Consider the following 16,198-nt stretch of genomic DNA (forward strand, 5'->3'; position numbering starts at 1 on the left):
TTCCTGTTGCTTTTTGTGAACCACCTTTCCATAAGGACAGATATTAAACTTTACATACATACATGCAGTTAGAGCCAGTTTTATTTTGGTGTTGTGGCAAACAATTAAGAGGGAGATGTTTGCAGAAGACTCTGGCCTCCACCCTTGACATATCTCTGAAATAAAAGGTCTGCTCACAAACACCCTTTTTGCTCTAGCCTTTTTGTCTACATTTCACAGCCCAAACTGCTCAATGGAATCCTGGCTACCATTACCTGTAACCTGTATTAAAAATAGCCTGAGCTGATTATTCAAGGGGGATGAATGTTAAACAGCCATCCTCAGAGGGATAAAATATACTTTCCAGGCGTATCAGCCAAAGTTTTTCAAGCAGCTTCTAAAAAGATACCTAACCACCAAGAAGAATTCTACATTTTTCCAACGTATTATAGTCTCATACCGTGTCATAATCCAAGTAGTACTGATCACAGTCTTCAACAAATATCTCCACTGTGCTTATTAGCTCTCCTCTGAATTTGGGCTGTAATGCTACCAACTCATTCTGCACTTCATTTGCTCGGACCAGCAGTTTCTCCCAGGTGTAGCGCAGTGTGTCTACCTTTTCCATCTCTTCCTTTGCTACCAGTAATTCATACTTGTTTAACATCGCATAGGACTCCTGCCAGGAGAAGGGTTGTTTTTATCATCACATAATCTACATTCATGTATGCACAAGATGAAATATTCCTTTGGCAATTCATTCAAAATAGCACCAGAAGTTCCTGTTAAAGATGCAATGGAGCTAGGCTAATGCAAAAGGTAACTTAAAACCAGCAGCAGCACAGAAGTTTTAACTAATTGGTACATTTTCTACTAGAGATGTGCAAGCCGGCTCAAAATGTGTGGATATGCGAGCCAGCAGCCAAAAGAAGTATTCACAAGTTGCGGCGGCTGCGGTGGCCCTGGGGAGCAGTGGAGGCTCCCCCAACCTCTGCTAGCCTCCCCCAGAGTATCCTGGCCCACTTCGGGCCCAAACTGGACCTCTGCACAGGTGTGGATGCCATATTTTTTACCTCCATGCAAGCACACAGGCCATTTGTTTCACCACAACAGACTATGTGTGTCACCATGCCTGCGCAGAGGCCCGGTTCAGGCCTGTGATGATGTAAATTGCCCGTGCGCATGCACAGAGGTTAAAAAAAATGGTCTCCACACCTGTGCTGGTTCAGGCATGAACTGGACCAGGACACTCTGTGGGAGGCCGGCAGGGTTTGGGGGAGCCTCCACCACCCCTGCTCCCCGCTGTGGCCACCACTGCTGCCACCACAACTTATACTTCTTTTTACTGCTGTAAAAAGCGAGGGCTCCTTGGGGAAGCCCAAACCGCCGCCCCCCCCCCACCCCTTTACCAGTATAGGGGAATCCCCACTTCAAGCCAGTTCCAAAACAATTTGAGCTCAAACTGAACCAGGGGCTGGTCTTGAGGGACCAAAGCCAAGCCTTCCCATTCCGTTTCGAATCTGGTCCAGATTCGAACTGAGTTAGGAAACTCGATTATCTACACATCCCTATTTTCTACCAACAGGTTTTTATACCAGATACAGCCTACATTTTTAGTTCATACGGATTTCTATTACAGCAATCAACAAGCCACTAGGGGTACAATGAATATCCATGATTGTTGTTTTTGACAGATAACATATTCACAGATGCACATAAGTACCCCAAATACACTGGTTTCCCAAGAATTACGGCAAATCTGCAAGAAAATTGTTTGTACTGCAGATGCTGAACAATCATGTTTGGTCTGTTATGCAATAGCCGACATCCCATGCAATAGCAAACCTGTCAGAGATACTGGAAGAATATGGCACAAAGTGAGGAAGGTACTTTTTTACAGGGCAAGGCGAGCAATAAAAGAGATTCTAGCTCCATCTTGGCTACTTTTGATCCACTTAATGGGGGAAGCAGCTTCTTTATGGCATGATTTCTAATGGTTACTAAAAGTACCAATGGGCAGGAGAGCTGAGACAATAGAATCTGACCAATTTGTATGTTTTTAACTATAACTTCATTGTTGCTGTAAAGTTCCAATGCAAAAGAAAGGCAAGATATAAACTCAATGAATAAATAATACATAAAATAAATAAAAGAGTAGAAAGGATTATGACAAACTGCAAACTGGAGATGAGGTTGAGGGATCAGACAGGATGCAATTACAAAGCTCAGAGAAGGAAACAGGAGCAGAGGCTCCCTTTCCAATTACCTCAATTGGTCCCACTTGGAAGTCTATGGGGATCTGCTGCTCTCTGATCTCTTTCAATGCAGCCATAGCTATTCTTATATCATCCAAGTCTTTGATTGGACGGTTCAGTTTTTTGCTGATTTCTTCTACAAATGTGAAGATATTTTCCATCTCTGTCCTGTATTTTTTGTTACAGTGACGTCCAAATGCAATCATCCAAGCTTTTGTTTCCATGGTAAGGGCCAACTTGAGGTCTGCTGTAGAACGAAAATTCAACCAGTGGCAATTAGTTAAGAAAAAATATAGCCACAGCCCTTCCTAAATCCATCCCACTCCCATCCTTTTCTTTCCCATTCTGTGAATTTCATGAAAAGGAATGGTTTTAGAATAATCCTATAGTTGTTAGAGTTAACAAGTATAGCAAGAAAAAAGAGATTTAACATAGTTTTAAGCAGCACTCTCAGACTGAATTAGTATTGCTCAAGAGTAGCCGCAGAGTTGCTGACCAATGAAAATTAATGTCCAGATTCATCCTTATCAAGGCTCGGAGCCCAATGAAGCCTCCTCCAGGGAGCAGGAGAAGCCAGCTTCCAGCACTGATAAAGAGCCCATGGTGGCCACAACCCCTGAAGGGTAGTCTGACCTCACCCCTCCTGTGGGTATTCCTTCTGAGGAGTCCAGGAACCTGGATCTCCCATCTGGATCTCTGCTCCAGTTACAGACCTCTTCATCACTACCAGGTCTCCAAGAACAGCTCCAAACTGGGGGCTCCTCACAGAGACATCTTCGAGTTCTCTGCTCAAGCCCTCAGCTCCTGCCTTCTTTCTGAGTCTTCTGTTTTAGCCTCCTGATCCAATCCCCTGCCTCATTCCTAGTTGCCAACCTAAAGCTTCACCTCATTTCTCCTGCCTCCTGCTCCACCCAAATCCTCAAGCCAGACTCCACAGTGGAGCTTCATGCAACCCACTTGGCTTCCCAAGGGCAGTAGGTATGGACAATTAAACTACTGTACCAGTGTAAAGTGCAACAGTTCCCACACATATGTATTCAGGCTCAGAGTTAATTTCTAGTTCCAAGTCTCTATAATAAAGGATCTGAGATTCAAATTCAGAGAGCAAAGGGCTTTCTTTTATGAAATTTTCAATGGTTTCCTCTTTCTCCTTCTTCCAAATGTGGTGATAACATTTAAAACGTTCCAAGGCTGCAAGAACCTCCTGAAACATTAACATTGAAAAACATGTTAAAATCATAACAATGGACTACTTGTGTAAGTGAGTTGGCGTGGGGAGGGGTGGGGACTCCACCAAGGCAACTTCCAGTCACAAAGATTCCAGTGCATGCCATATATACATAGATCATGGAAGCTGCAGCAAATACAGACCATGACCTTCTAAACAACCAGACTAACATTATAAGCTTAGAAAGTGGCCTAAAGTACCATGTGAAGTGGCTCATATGCTTTCCAAATGGAGTTCAGCCCACATGAGCAAATCATGTAATCTTGGATGACTTTTTAAAAGCAACTGATCCTTATAGTTTCATGGAATTATATGCCAAAATATCTTTATGTTACAATGTGGATTAGATTAACTGAGAACACAAGGAGCCCAGAATGTTTCACCAACTCCCTGTCTGGTACACTCCTTCATACATTGATTGAAATAAAGCCCTTGAGTGGAAATACACCCAATAAAGAGTCTCATTTCAGTCATACGTTAAAAAAAAAAAGTCTCAAAGGTAGTGACGTACTCCAATGGCCCAAGAAGTTTATCCATCTTCTCCTAAGTGGGGTCTGCACATTTTTGAACCAATGGAGTACTGCCAGCTCAGAATGCTGAAAATCTGACTGAGACTTGGTCCTGCAACAGCTGTGTGAGCTTCCTTCTCTTCTCCCTAAACGTACTTTACAGCTCTTACCTGATTAAACAAAACCCACTCCCCTTGTTTTTACTCTCCTCCTCCTCCTCCTCCTCCTCACTGGAATTACCCCTCCCCTTCTCCTTTCCATCTACCTGCCCTTCCTCTTCTTCCTTGGGAATGACTCTCTTTCTTCCCAGAGATATGACTTGGTTTCTCCTTGTAGCCCTGCTCCTGATTTAGAGTTCTTTTTCTCTGCCTTCCCTTTTAAACACAAGATTCTCTCTTTACATCTTCCTTACCCTTTTGCTGGAATTGATGGTTGAGCTGAGAACAGACATCAGTTTAATGATTTCCTTATTCTCTGAAATGCCTTTATAGTAGTTCTTGTTTTGGATAGAAGGCAAAATCAGAGAGGTAGTATCTGAAGCCGTATCTATATAAAAACACACACACAAACACACACACACCAAACAATTATAAGTATCATGTAGGTCTCAGAGAAGGGAAGTGTTTCAGTCTTCCTAAAGTATCTTTGTTATAAACTATAGTTTGCTGTCTCCATCTGAAAAACACAAGCATAGTCTAAAATACCATGCTTACAGGCAATGTTTTGATGTTAAGTTCCATTGTTTCCTTTAGAGCATTTGACTGTTCTGAGGGTGATAGCATGCTACATCTCATGTCAGACTTCGAGTGACTTTGCAGGTTACAGCATGTTTCAAAAGATTCGGGTGCACCTGCTCATCAGCTTTCACTGTATATTTTAACATATGAAGCCATCCTTGTTGGATACTCCAGAGCACTTGCAGGAGCCACCTCATCTATTCCTCCAAAAGTGATATTGAACACTTGCAAATTTGGCTTGCTTTGGGGTTCTAAGCTAATAGATGTTCCTAAGAAAAAAGTACAAATCTCCCCTAAGAATCCCACTGTAGGGATGTGCACGGATGTGCACTGTAGGGATCTAGCCCGGTTCAGTTCGAGGCCAGACCAGCCTTGAACCCAACTGGGCCAGTTTGGTCTGGCACCCCCTCAAACCTCCCCCCCAGGTTTGGTTCGGTCTGGGGGGGGGACTTTGAGGACCAATTTTTTTTTTAACCTTGTACTCCCCTCGGGGGAGTTCCTGGAGCTGACTGGGGGGGCGGTGTCTGAAGAGATTCCCCCCCCCCGCCGGCCTGCTAAATCACCCCCTCGCCCAGTTCAGACACTCTTCGGCCGGTTTTCATCCTTCACTCGGCAGCCCAGTGGCCATGTTGGGGGCTGGGCACCTGCACACATGGCCTCTGTGTGGCCAGGGCAGAAAATTTTTTTTAAAAGAATTTTCGGTACCCGAAACCCCCCCCCCCAAACATGGGGTGTTTGGTCCAAGTCCGGACCAAACCAGGGGGGTTCAGTTCAACCCCGAACCATCGAACCCCCCGAACCATCAAACCCCCCTGAACCATCAAACCCCCCAAACTGAAACCCCAAGCCTGTTTGCACATCTCTATCCCACCACTGTGCCTGCATGATGAGGCGGGTGGTTGTGCCCCCATCACCTGAAGCAAGCATCTTTGGTTCCCCCTCCACGTGGCCTCAACTGGCCAATCAGGGAAGGGAGGCAGGCCAATCGAGCCTGGCCGCCTTCATTCAGAACAGTCGCCCGGCAGCCTGGCAGGAGGAAGGAGTGCTGTCAGGAGCTCCCTGCGGCCTCGTGGGCTGGCAAGTTTCACAGTCGGCACAACTGTGGGGAGACCAGGGAGCACAACATTGGTGGCAGCGAGAGCATGGCTGCCTTCATTCAGAGAAATTGCCTAACAGCCTGGCACCCACCCAACTGACTCAGTGAGGGATAGCCGGTGGCCTGCGGGAGCCAAGTAGGAATTTTTTGGGTTGCACAGATTGGCACTTAGCACTGCCTTTTTTCACCTACTTCTCAGAGAGTCCCTTCAAGTTGGGTCTTGGATAGGCACTGTAGATAACTGGTCACTTGGCAGGACAGTGCAAGTGTGGGGTAGGTAGATTGCTGAACGGTGTTCGGCTGGAGGGTCATTTGGGTGAGGGGGGGCCAAGAGACAGCTCTTCAGGGTTTTGGCGGCCCGGAGAGCTGGGAATGGCCCCCTCTCGGGGGGTGGCTTGACACACAAACGCAGAGCTTTGGCGGCTTGGGTTGGGAGTGGGTCAGGCCACCCCCGTGCCCTCAGCGGGGGAAAGCCTTGTGGTGAGACGAGGTCAGGACATGGCACCTGACCAAATCAGTACCCGCCCTTTGCCCTGGTGTGGGACGGCCCTCCCTAGGAGGCGGTACCACACAGGAGGAGTACCCGCACGCTGGTTAAGTACCTCATTGCAAGTCTTAGTCCATTGTATTTTAATAAAGTGGACCTATTTTACTCCAAATAAGATGACCTGTCTTCATTGGGGTCTGGGGGTGCAATAAGCAACACAAAATGCAGACAAGTGTTAGTTATCCTTTCACTCACATAGTAGTTTAAATACCAACATTTAAAAATGAAAAGGGGATTTCCTATTGTTTATCATACTGCTTCTAATGTTACCTCATTGAGAGCATTCCCTCATTATGAGCATAACATGTGAATCGGCCTTTTACCAGATGGCCAGTGTGCCTCTCTGCAAATAATTCTACTTGGCAGGTGATGGCACTAAGGTAGTCTTCTTAGCACCAAGAGCCCCAGTGATAATTTTAAAAGACACTCCTACACACGAAAGGCACTTGTGTCTTTATGTTGAAATCTCTTTCCATCAATCTAGGTTTCAGTCTCTTCCTGTTCGTTCCTTGGCACTCTGGCTCAGTTCATAAATCTGAGTAACTCCAGCTCAAGAACTAGCATATTAAAGTGCATGCACATGACTTGTAATGCAATGAAATATGATCTTTTATACATTTAAAATGTAGTTGCATTAAGCATGGCATAATTTCAGAGTATTTGCCTGAAGACCAATTATGACATCAGCAATTTACAGTTACACAGCAGCAGTAGAATGATTCCACAATTAAATCCTAATGAAAGCAGTATTCAGATACAAATCTTGAGGAGTCAAGTATTACCACGGATGTTTCCAACTTCAGTTTCTTTCATTTCACTCTCGGGATCACTATCTCCATCACTCCGTAAAGCTGCCATTTTTCTTTCTAGCATCTTTTTCTGTGCAGAAATCAAGAAAAAGGTTCTGTGATATCTAAATCTGAACATAAATTATCAGGAAATCTCTCAGAAACATACAAATACATACCTTTGAAAGTCTCTCTTTACTCCACTGGCCAACTCCTTTCATAACACTTACAATACTGTCCACAGCTTTGTTGAGTGTTTGTTGTACTTCTTCAAGAGCTGGCATCATAGCAAAATTTGGGATAGAAAGGATAACACTAGCCTTAAAGATGGGCTGAGCATTCTGTTTCTGCTTGGAGGCATTCTCATGATCTAAATGAAATGACCAAAAAAAAAAAAAATCCTTATTGTCTGCTAAGTAAGGAGGTGACAAAAATCCAACTGACAAAATCCAAGATTCACAGTGGTTCAAGTCTTGTTACATTCAGCTGAGCTTGCAGTCAAGATGTACTTGAAAAAATCATGTGCCAACCAACTTTGTGACTAACTAAGGAGTTTGCACTAGATGTTTATGATTCTGGCTTGGTGCTAAACTTGAAAGAAGTGACGCTAGTAAATTTCAGTATGATGTGAAATTTGAGTTTGGGGAAGAGAGCTGGTCTTGAGGTAGCAAGCATGACTTGTCCCCTTAGCTAAGCAGGGTCTGCCCTGGTTGCATATGAAAGGGAAACTTGATGTGTGAGCATTGCAAGATATTCCCCTTAGGGAGTGGAGCCTCTCTGGGAAGAGCATCCAGGTTCCAAGTTCCCTCCCTGGCATCTTCAAGATAGGGCTGAGAAAGATTCCTGCCTGCAACCTTGGAGAAGCCGCTGCCAGTCTGTGTAGACAATACTGAGTGAGATGGACCTATGGTCTGACTCAGTATATGGCAGCCTCCTATGTGGCACAGAATGTCCCTTTCTGGATGGCATACATCCAGAATGTATGGATGGCATACATCAGATCTTGTAGACTATCTACCCCATACTGACCATGATGAGGAGAAGACCAACAAAGCAATCTTGCTTGTGGTCTGTGGAGATTAGATGTGCAGTGGGGGTACAAACTCTTCTGTGCTTTAAACATTTCTAAGGTGTGCCTTCCTAGAGCAAGCTCACAGAGCTGATGCACACAGGACCTCCAGCATCTGCACTATGCCCCAAACTCCATGTCTCTCTGAACTGCAAACAAAGCTGGGTGTGGTTTCTGTGCAAGGAGAATACTTTGAAATGTGAGCACAAAGCTGTTCCTAGTTTTACTTAACACACCATATCCTTTTCTGTTTAAACAGCAACGTTCTGTCAATTCATAATGCCTCTATCAACTATTATTTCACTGCAGTCTTCAAGAACAAAATCATTGCACAATCATAAATAAAGCATTAAAATTTTATTTGCAATGAGCTATTGCAAATAATGTGCCACCTAATGGCACAGCAGGGAAATGACTTGCCTAGCGAGCAAGGGGTTGCCAGTTAGAATCCCAGCTGGTATGTTTCCCAGAATATGGGAAACACCTATATCGGGGAGCAGCAATATAGGAAGGCATCATCTCACACTGCGCGGGAGTGTGGCTATGGTAAACCCCTCCTTTATTCTACCAAAGAAAACCACATGGCTCTGTGGTCACCAGGAGTTGACACCGACTCGATCTTACTTTACTTTATTGTCCTACTAGTCAGATCCATTCACATTCTTTTCTTCTGCATGGAAGAGTGATGTACAAGAACACAAATCCATCTCCACTAAATCAGAATGGTTATTCCACTGTTGCCAAGTGGAAGTGGATAGATTGCCCTGGAAATGCCCTGGAGACTGCTGTTGTGTTTTGTTACTAACTCGTTTTGTGCATAAGACCACACTGCAGCACACAATCTTGAGGGCAGAAATGGAAGATGCAATGCTAAGAAGAGGTGATACCATGCATGCTTAACAGCTCAATCTCCTAGCAGCTATATTATTATTATTTTACACAGTCAGACAGGTGTTATTGACTGGTTTGTTTTATCCAGACATCGAGTCCTTCCCAAGGACCTGGGATGCCAGAATTTTATTGTCAATGTTGTTGCTGTTGTTATAGATATCGTCACAGAATATAGGCTGTTCCCAGTAAAGCTGCTTTTTGTAATTGGCTGATGGTGATTTCTGTGGCCCCTATGGTGTTGAGGTGCTCTTCAAGGTCTTTTGGAACTGCACCCAGGGCGCCAATTACCACTGGGATTATTTGGGTCTTTTTCTGCCACAGCCTTTCAATTTCAGTTTGTAGATCTTTGTATTTGGTGATTTTTTTCTATTTCTTTTTCTTCTATTCTGCTATCCCCTGGTATTGCCATGTCGATTATTTTGACTTGTTTTTCTTTCTTCTCGACTACAGTTATATCTGGTGTATTGTGTGGCAGATGTTTGTCTGTTTGTAGTCGGAAGTCCCATAATATTTTTACATCTTCATTTTCTTCAACTTTTTTCAATTTTATGGTCCCACCAATTTTTGGCTACAGGTAGCTTGTATTTTTTGCAGATGTTCCAGTGTATCATCCCTGCTACTTTGTCATGCCTTTGTTTGTAGTCAGTCTGTGCGATATTTTTACAACAGCTGATTAGGTGGTCCTCGGTTTCACCTGCTTCTTTACAAAGGCGGCACTTGCTGTTTGTGGTGGATTTTTCGACTTTTGCTCTTATTGCATTTGTTCCTAGTGCCTGTTCTTGTGCAGCCAGTATTAAACCCTCTGTTTCTTTCTTCAACTTGCCATTCTTAAGCCAGTGCCAGGTCTTGGTGATGTCTGATTTTCCACTTATATTGTGCAAATATTGACCATGCAGTGGCTTCTTTTTCCATTTTTCTGCTCCGTTCTTGACTTGTTCTTTCTTGTAGGCCTGCTTGGTTTCATTGGTGTTGAATAGTTTCTCGTTATTGACCATTTGAAGTGCATCTTCTTCACTGTCCTTGATATATTCTTTAAGGCCTCTTTTCTCCTCCTCTACTGTTTGATGGACTTGCAGCATTCCTCTTCCACCTGAGCTGCGAGGGAGGTATAGCCTATCAACATCACTGCAGGGGTGCAGAGCATGATTGATGGTCATGATTTTCCTGGTCTTACGATCTAGCATCTCTAGCTCTGCCTCTGTCCAGTCTATTATTCCTGCAGTGTATCTGATAACAGGTATAGCCCAGGTATTTATGGCTTGTATGGTGTTCCCGCCATTGAGTTTGGACTTGAGGATTATTATTGTTGTTGTTGTTAAATACTGTTAAATAAAGAGAATCACCATGGTAAAAGGTGCCTCTTTGCCCAGTTAGCAGGGATAATAATCAAGACATAACTGCACTCTCCCTGACGCATGCCTCATTTGGGGCAAATTTTCATCACCACAAACACATTATAATATAGCTTGCTATAAAGAAATCAAATGGTTCAGCTTTCCTATCTTATGACAGTAAAGTTGCTACAAATCAGTTCTCAATGTATCTGAACATAGTTGTATACATCTTACCTATGACCTGTTGATATTCTCATGTTAAATTTTCAACAGGAGACAAATGTTCTGGCTGTTCTGATAAAAACTTTAAAGAGGCAAATGCCTCTTTAAAGAGGCAAATGGATTTTTGCACACCCCAGTGTAGTCTCTACCACCACTGCTATCACCCTCATCAAAAAAATGTCCACTAGAACAAGGAACATGCATATGAAAATTAGCCACCACTTTAAGAATGTTATGCATTGATGCTTCTGCTGAACACAGCAGAAAGAAGACCCAGTCATACCTAAGAAGCTGGTCACAGAAGTAGCATTAATCCGCTTGCGTATGGCCTCCAGAGTGTTGCGGGTAACCTTCAGAAGGGCATCACCATTGCGATGGCTGAAATGGGACAATAGTTCTTGGGCTTCTTCCTCTAGCATTTCCATTTCTTTCCTTTTTCTCTTGGTTAAAGGGGAAGATAATCCAGCTGAAATCTGGCTGCCCGTGTGTGAAGATGCCAAGGGATCCAATCGCCCATCCTCTTCTACTGCTGGAATTAAGTCAGTGGAATTAAATCAGTGGTAGCTTTCTCATCACTCATTAAACAAAAAAGCACCTCTCATAGCACTGATGTGGCTTGATAATGATAATGGCCAAGAAGTCTCTTTAAGCAGATCATTAACCATTCCACACCTTCTAATTTTGGGAAATAAAATTAGACTGGTAAAAAGAAAGTGATCTGAGTTTGGAGCAAAGCTAAACAAAACTGCTAGAATGATTCTGCCTGGCAGTCTTGCAGATCCAGAAGTGCTGTATTTAGGGTTTAGTACTGCCTGCTGTGTCCTTGTTTCCACACCCTTCTGATACTTGAACAATGATAGGTTATGGGTACAATCACACCAGCTTGTTTTCTGCTATATAGTCATGATGTTGGTGTGTACCCCGATATGTTTAAATGTTTTAAAGAACATTTTTTGTATTTTTATTTTTACTTTTGCTTTTCTGTATTTACTAGTCAATGACTACTACTACTACTGCTGCTACTACTACAGTCTGGGAATGGCTCGTTACATTTGCACTAAATCCTATGTGATTGTGAAAGCACTTCTGAACATATATATGGCATTTTGAGAAACCTTGGAAAGAAGTTAATTAATGAGGAACACATTAATCTCTGCCACCCCTTCGCCCATTCTTGGCCTGAAGTAACGTCTGCACGTGCGCCCGGGCCCTGCATGTGCACACACATCGCACACGGTGCACGTGCTGGGCACGATGTGTGCACACGTGGGGGCTGGGCACATGCACAAACGTTACTTCCGGCCACTTCCGGCCGAGAACAGGCGAAGGGGCAGCAGGGAGGTATGCTGCCGCCCAATATATTTTCCAAAAAAAAGGAGCGCCAGTGGGGGAAGAGCAGCGGGGGGAGGGGGATAAGTGCACCCTCCCCCACCCTTAAAGAGTCACCCCCCAGCATCGAACCGCAGCTCCGCAGTTCCGTGCACACTACTGGGCCTTCCACTGACCTCTCTCCCCACCCTATTCTTTCATGCCACATGGTCTTCGCCTGACACATGGACTAGAAAATAAAATGAGCCTGAAAAGCAGACTGGACAGTTTTGTTATGATTAGACCTTATCCAAAGAAACCTACATTGGACGCCTCATAGTTGGCTAATTACAGACATGTTTCTAATCTTCCTTGATTGGGCAAAGTGATTGAGCAAGTGGTTGCTTCTCAGCTACAGGCAGTTTTGGATGACACAGATTATCTAGACCTATTCCCAACTGGCTTTCAGGTGGGCTATGGGGTTGAGACTGCCATAGTCAGCCTGATGGATCATCTTCAACTGGCTATTGACAGAAGGAGTGTGACTCTGCTGATCCTTTTGGATCTCTCAGCAGCTTTCGATACCATTGACCATGGTATCCTGCTGGGTCACTTGAAGGAGGTGGGATTGGGTGGCACTGTACTACAGTGGTTCTGTTCCTACTTCTCTGGCAGATTCCAGATGATGTCACTTGGAGACTGTTATTCTGCAAAGTGAGAGGCTCTGTACTTTCTTCAATGCTTTTTAACATCTACATGAAACCGCTGGGAGAGATAATTAGGAGGTTTGGTCTGAGATATTATCAATATGATGATGACACTCAGCTCTATTTCTCCATACCAACTTCATCAGGAATGGCATGATACCTCTAAATGCCTGCCTGGAGGAGATAATGGGCTGGATGAGAGATAACAAGGTGAATCCAAATAAGACAAGTGTACTGTTTGTAAGGGTTGGGACCCAAGAGATGGTTTTAATCTGTCCATTTTGGATGGGGTTACACTCCCCCTAAAAGATCAGGTTTGTAGTCTGGGAGTACTGGGATATGTTTCCCAACAAAATACAAAGTGCTGGTTATTACCTATAAAGTTTTCAACTGCTTGGGTCCAGGATTCTTAAGAGAGTGCCTTCTCTATCATGAACCCTGTCACCTATTAAGATCATCCAGAGAGGTCCGGTTACAGTTGCCGGCACCTCGGGACCGGGCCTTCTCTGTGTCTGCCCCGAGGCTTTGGAATGCACTCCCTGCTGAAATAAGAGCATTTCCTTCTCTGTTTGCTTTTAGGAGGACCCTGAAGATATACCTGTTTTCCCAGGCTTTTAATTGCAATCTAAATTTTAATGTGTTTCTATTCACTGAGATTTTAATCAATTTTATGTATTTTAACTGTTTTATATTGTTTTTACATTATGTTTTAACTTGTACACCACCTGGAGATTTCTATTTCAATCCAAAGAGACCATATTTTCTAAAAGGAATCTGGGCCCCTTTCTGAATAAGTTTGAAAATGTCAAGTTAACCTCATTAAATATCTTTCCTCTAGAAGTATTTAATGCATAGCAAAATAATCACTCCCCTAATAAGGTTCTCTGGCATGCTTTTGCTCCGCCAAACTAATTGTTCTGGCGCCACCCCTGAATGCCTGCCTGACCATAATATCAGCAAGCCCCTACTAGTTTAATGACTCATGACAAACCAGTTATAAACAACTAACTGACATACAGTTGAAGGTCAGTGCTTACCTTCATTTGTTTCCTCAGTTTTGCTTGCACTCAGAAGCTTATCATCAGTATCCCCTTTGTTTTGTACATCAGTGTCTAGCAATGTATTAATAAGTTCATTTGCTGCTTCTTCTACCAGTGAGCTTTTCAGATGCAATGTGCATGCTCCTTTAATACACAGTTCCTGAGAACAAAATGTGAAAAAACAATACCATATTCCAGGAATAATTCTGGAGAATCAAGATCTAGGTAAACTCAGAGTGCATTTATATACTCAAATTACTGCATTTATATTAAGATATTGCACTCCTCACTCCTGCTGGATCAAAGGAATCAAATGGTCTAAACAGGTTGCTTACCTGTAACAGGTGATCTGGTAGTGGTTCCAACATTCATAAGGACTGGGTTCTGCGCCTGCGCAGACCATTCTTCGGATAGAATTTTCTAGCTCCTCGTGACGCCCAGCCGTTGGCAGCGCATGGCTGCAGTACCCTTAAGCGACGGTTAGGCATCCCCTTTCCTCAGTTTCTTGGTGATAAGCCCCAACTGGAGAGGGATTGGGCAAAGGGCTGATTTTTGGTGAATTTCTGAAGTTTTAGTGTCTTTGGGGCAGATAGGGGCATAACGTGGGATCTGTGCCAAAAGGGTGGGGTGGGGTGGTAGTGCCTAATGGGTGGAGGCCACCACCCCAATTGCAGAGTGATTGGGCAGAGGGCTGATTTTTGGTGAATTTCTGAAGTTTACGCGTCTTTAAGGTTTTCCCTGTGAAGGGTGTATCGCTTCACGTCGGGGGGAAAGGGGTGTCCTAGAGTGGGGTGCTGTTGGTGGTAGTGCCGGGTTGGGGCAAGGAAGCTACCTGAATTTTTTCAAAGGATTTGGGCAGAGGGCTGATTTTTGGTTAATTGTTGAAGTTTTCGCGTCTTTAAGGTTTTTCCTCATAATAAGTTATAATGGAGCTTTCATCAGCCCCATAAGTGCACTTAGGGGGTGCTGGGGTGGCCCAGAGCGAGTGGTGGTGTAGTGCACATAGGGTGCCAACCACCCCCATGGGTTTCTAACCCATGGGGTACAGGGTTCTGTTGTTTCAGAGGTTTTCTGAGTGTGGATTCTATGATAGCAAATGGGATTTTCAATGAGACACCATGAATCCACTCTAATTTGCTTCATACACTTCATCCTGGATGCGGTACAAGACTTCTAGCCGCTTAGAGGTAGGTGTCGAAGTCTGGAGCACTTCCCACGCAGACTTCGCCGCCCGTGAAATATGAGGCAACATCGGCAGGTACACTGGCTGCAAACCCGCTGCTTTGTTCATCATATTGTACACTGGGTCATCCAAATCCAGCATCTTCTGTTTCACATCCAATCCCAATACACGAGCCATTTCTGCTATTTGGTGATATCCCTTCATTTCTGCTATTTGGTGATATCCCTTCATTTCCTCATTTAGGGAAATGCAAGGGACGGATGCCACATCATCACTTGGATCCGGTAGTGTCGGTTCCTCTGGGGCATCTGGTTCTGTCGCGTCCGATGAGTAGCCATCAGGATCCTCGCCGTCATCCCCACCATCATCATCTTCATCCTCCGATGAGGGAGGTGGTGGTGAAGCAGAAGGAACCCTGTCCACACGCCGCGAAGGAACTTGAGGTTCTGTCTGGAGAGATACAGTCTTTCTGGTCAGTGCTTCTCTCTGAGGGAGTTGCAGGATCGAGTGGAGTGGTAGGTCAGCCTGAAGTGAAACTGACCTCCTTGGCAAAGTCTCTTTTTGTGGGAGTTGCGTAGTCTGCAGTGAAACAGATCTCGTCTGCACAGTCGGTCTCAACAGTGCCATAGGCCAATCTGCCTGCAGGGAGACTGTGCGATGCAAAGCCACAGGCGCGGCTGTCTGCACTGAAGATTCTCTCACTTCCTTCTGTAGATTTGGATGGTCTCTCCCAGATAGCCACAGCTGAAAGAGGGAATACTCCTCCGGGAAGACGGTGCAAGTACTGCGCCACCCTCCCGGGGGCAGCAGGCCCGTCGTAGGAGTCTAGGGACCCGTAAAAGAAGGTGTTCTTGGTAAGGGAGGAGTGGGAAACCCTTGAAATGTTTTAGTGGAGGGTGTTGTCTCTTCTGACCGTAGCATGCGGTGCAGAGTGCTCTCAGCATCCACGGTTTGATCTGTCGTCTGCACTTCCAAACAGATTCTGTCCATCTCATCTTCTTGCACCGGTTCCAGTACAGAATCATGAACTATTACTATGTCTCCGAAGGGTCTCGTGTCCTCTGTGTCCATCCCCGATATCAGCATTGGAATTGCCTCGAGTTCTGTTGGTTCTGTCAAAGCCTGAACTGCTAGTGCCGGGCTCGACACCGATGCCGATGCCGTAAACTCTGCTGTAAAAATCGCCCTCGACGTCGAAGCCGTTCTTGAAGTCGACAGCCTCTGCAGTGCATCCTTTGATGTCAACGCAGCCTTCGACACTGATAGCGAGTGTTTCGACATCATAGGAAATTGGTTCGGTGTCGG

General features: G+C 44.6%; 1 protein-coding gene across 7 annotated transcripts in view; it reads right to left on the reverse strand.

The window, feature by feature from the left end:
- Nucleotides 1-16,198, reverse strand: part of LOC128322773 (dynein axonemal heavy chain 5-like) — a 240,360-nt gene that overhangs the window by 157,481 nt on the left and 66,681 nt on the right. For 5 of the 7 annotated variants that reach the window (XM_053244682.1, XM_053244681.1, XM_053244678.1 and 2 more), the window contains 8 exons: nt 13,708-13,870; nt 10,939-11,184; nt 7,319-7,509; nt 7,134-7,230; nt 4,384-4,517; nt 3,237-3,438; nt 2,246-2,481; nt 440-658 (listed from right to left, as the gene is read on the reverse strand). In XM_053244682.1, coding sequence (XP_053100657.1) covers nt 440-658; nt 2,246-2,481; nt 3,237-3,438; nt 4,384-4,517; nt 7,134-7,230; nt 7,319-7,509; nt 10,939-11,184; nt 13,708-13,870 — 1,488 coding nt within the window. The remainder of the gene's footprint in view (nt 1-439; nt 659-2,245; nt 2,482-3,236; nt 3,439-4,383; nt 4,518-7,133; nt 7,231-7,318; nt 7,510-10,938; nt 11,185-13,707; nt 13,871-16,198) is intronic. The other 2 variants (XM_053244679.1, XM_053244680.1) reach the window with 2 other exon arrangements.

The sequence above is a fragment of the Hemicordylus capensis genome, chromosome 4 (assembly GCF_027244095.1).
Source record: "Hemicordylus capensis ecotype Gifberg chromosome 4, rHemCap1.1.pri, whole genome shotgun sequence".
Classification (NCBI taxonomy): Eukaryota; Metazoa; Chordata; class Lepidosauria; order Squamata; family Cordylidae; genus Hemicordylus; species Hemicordylus capensis.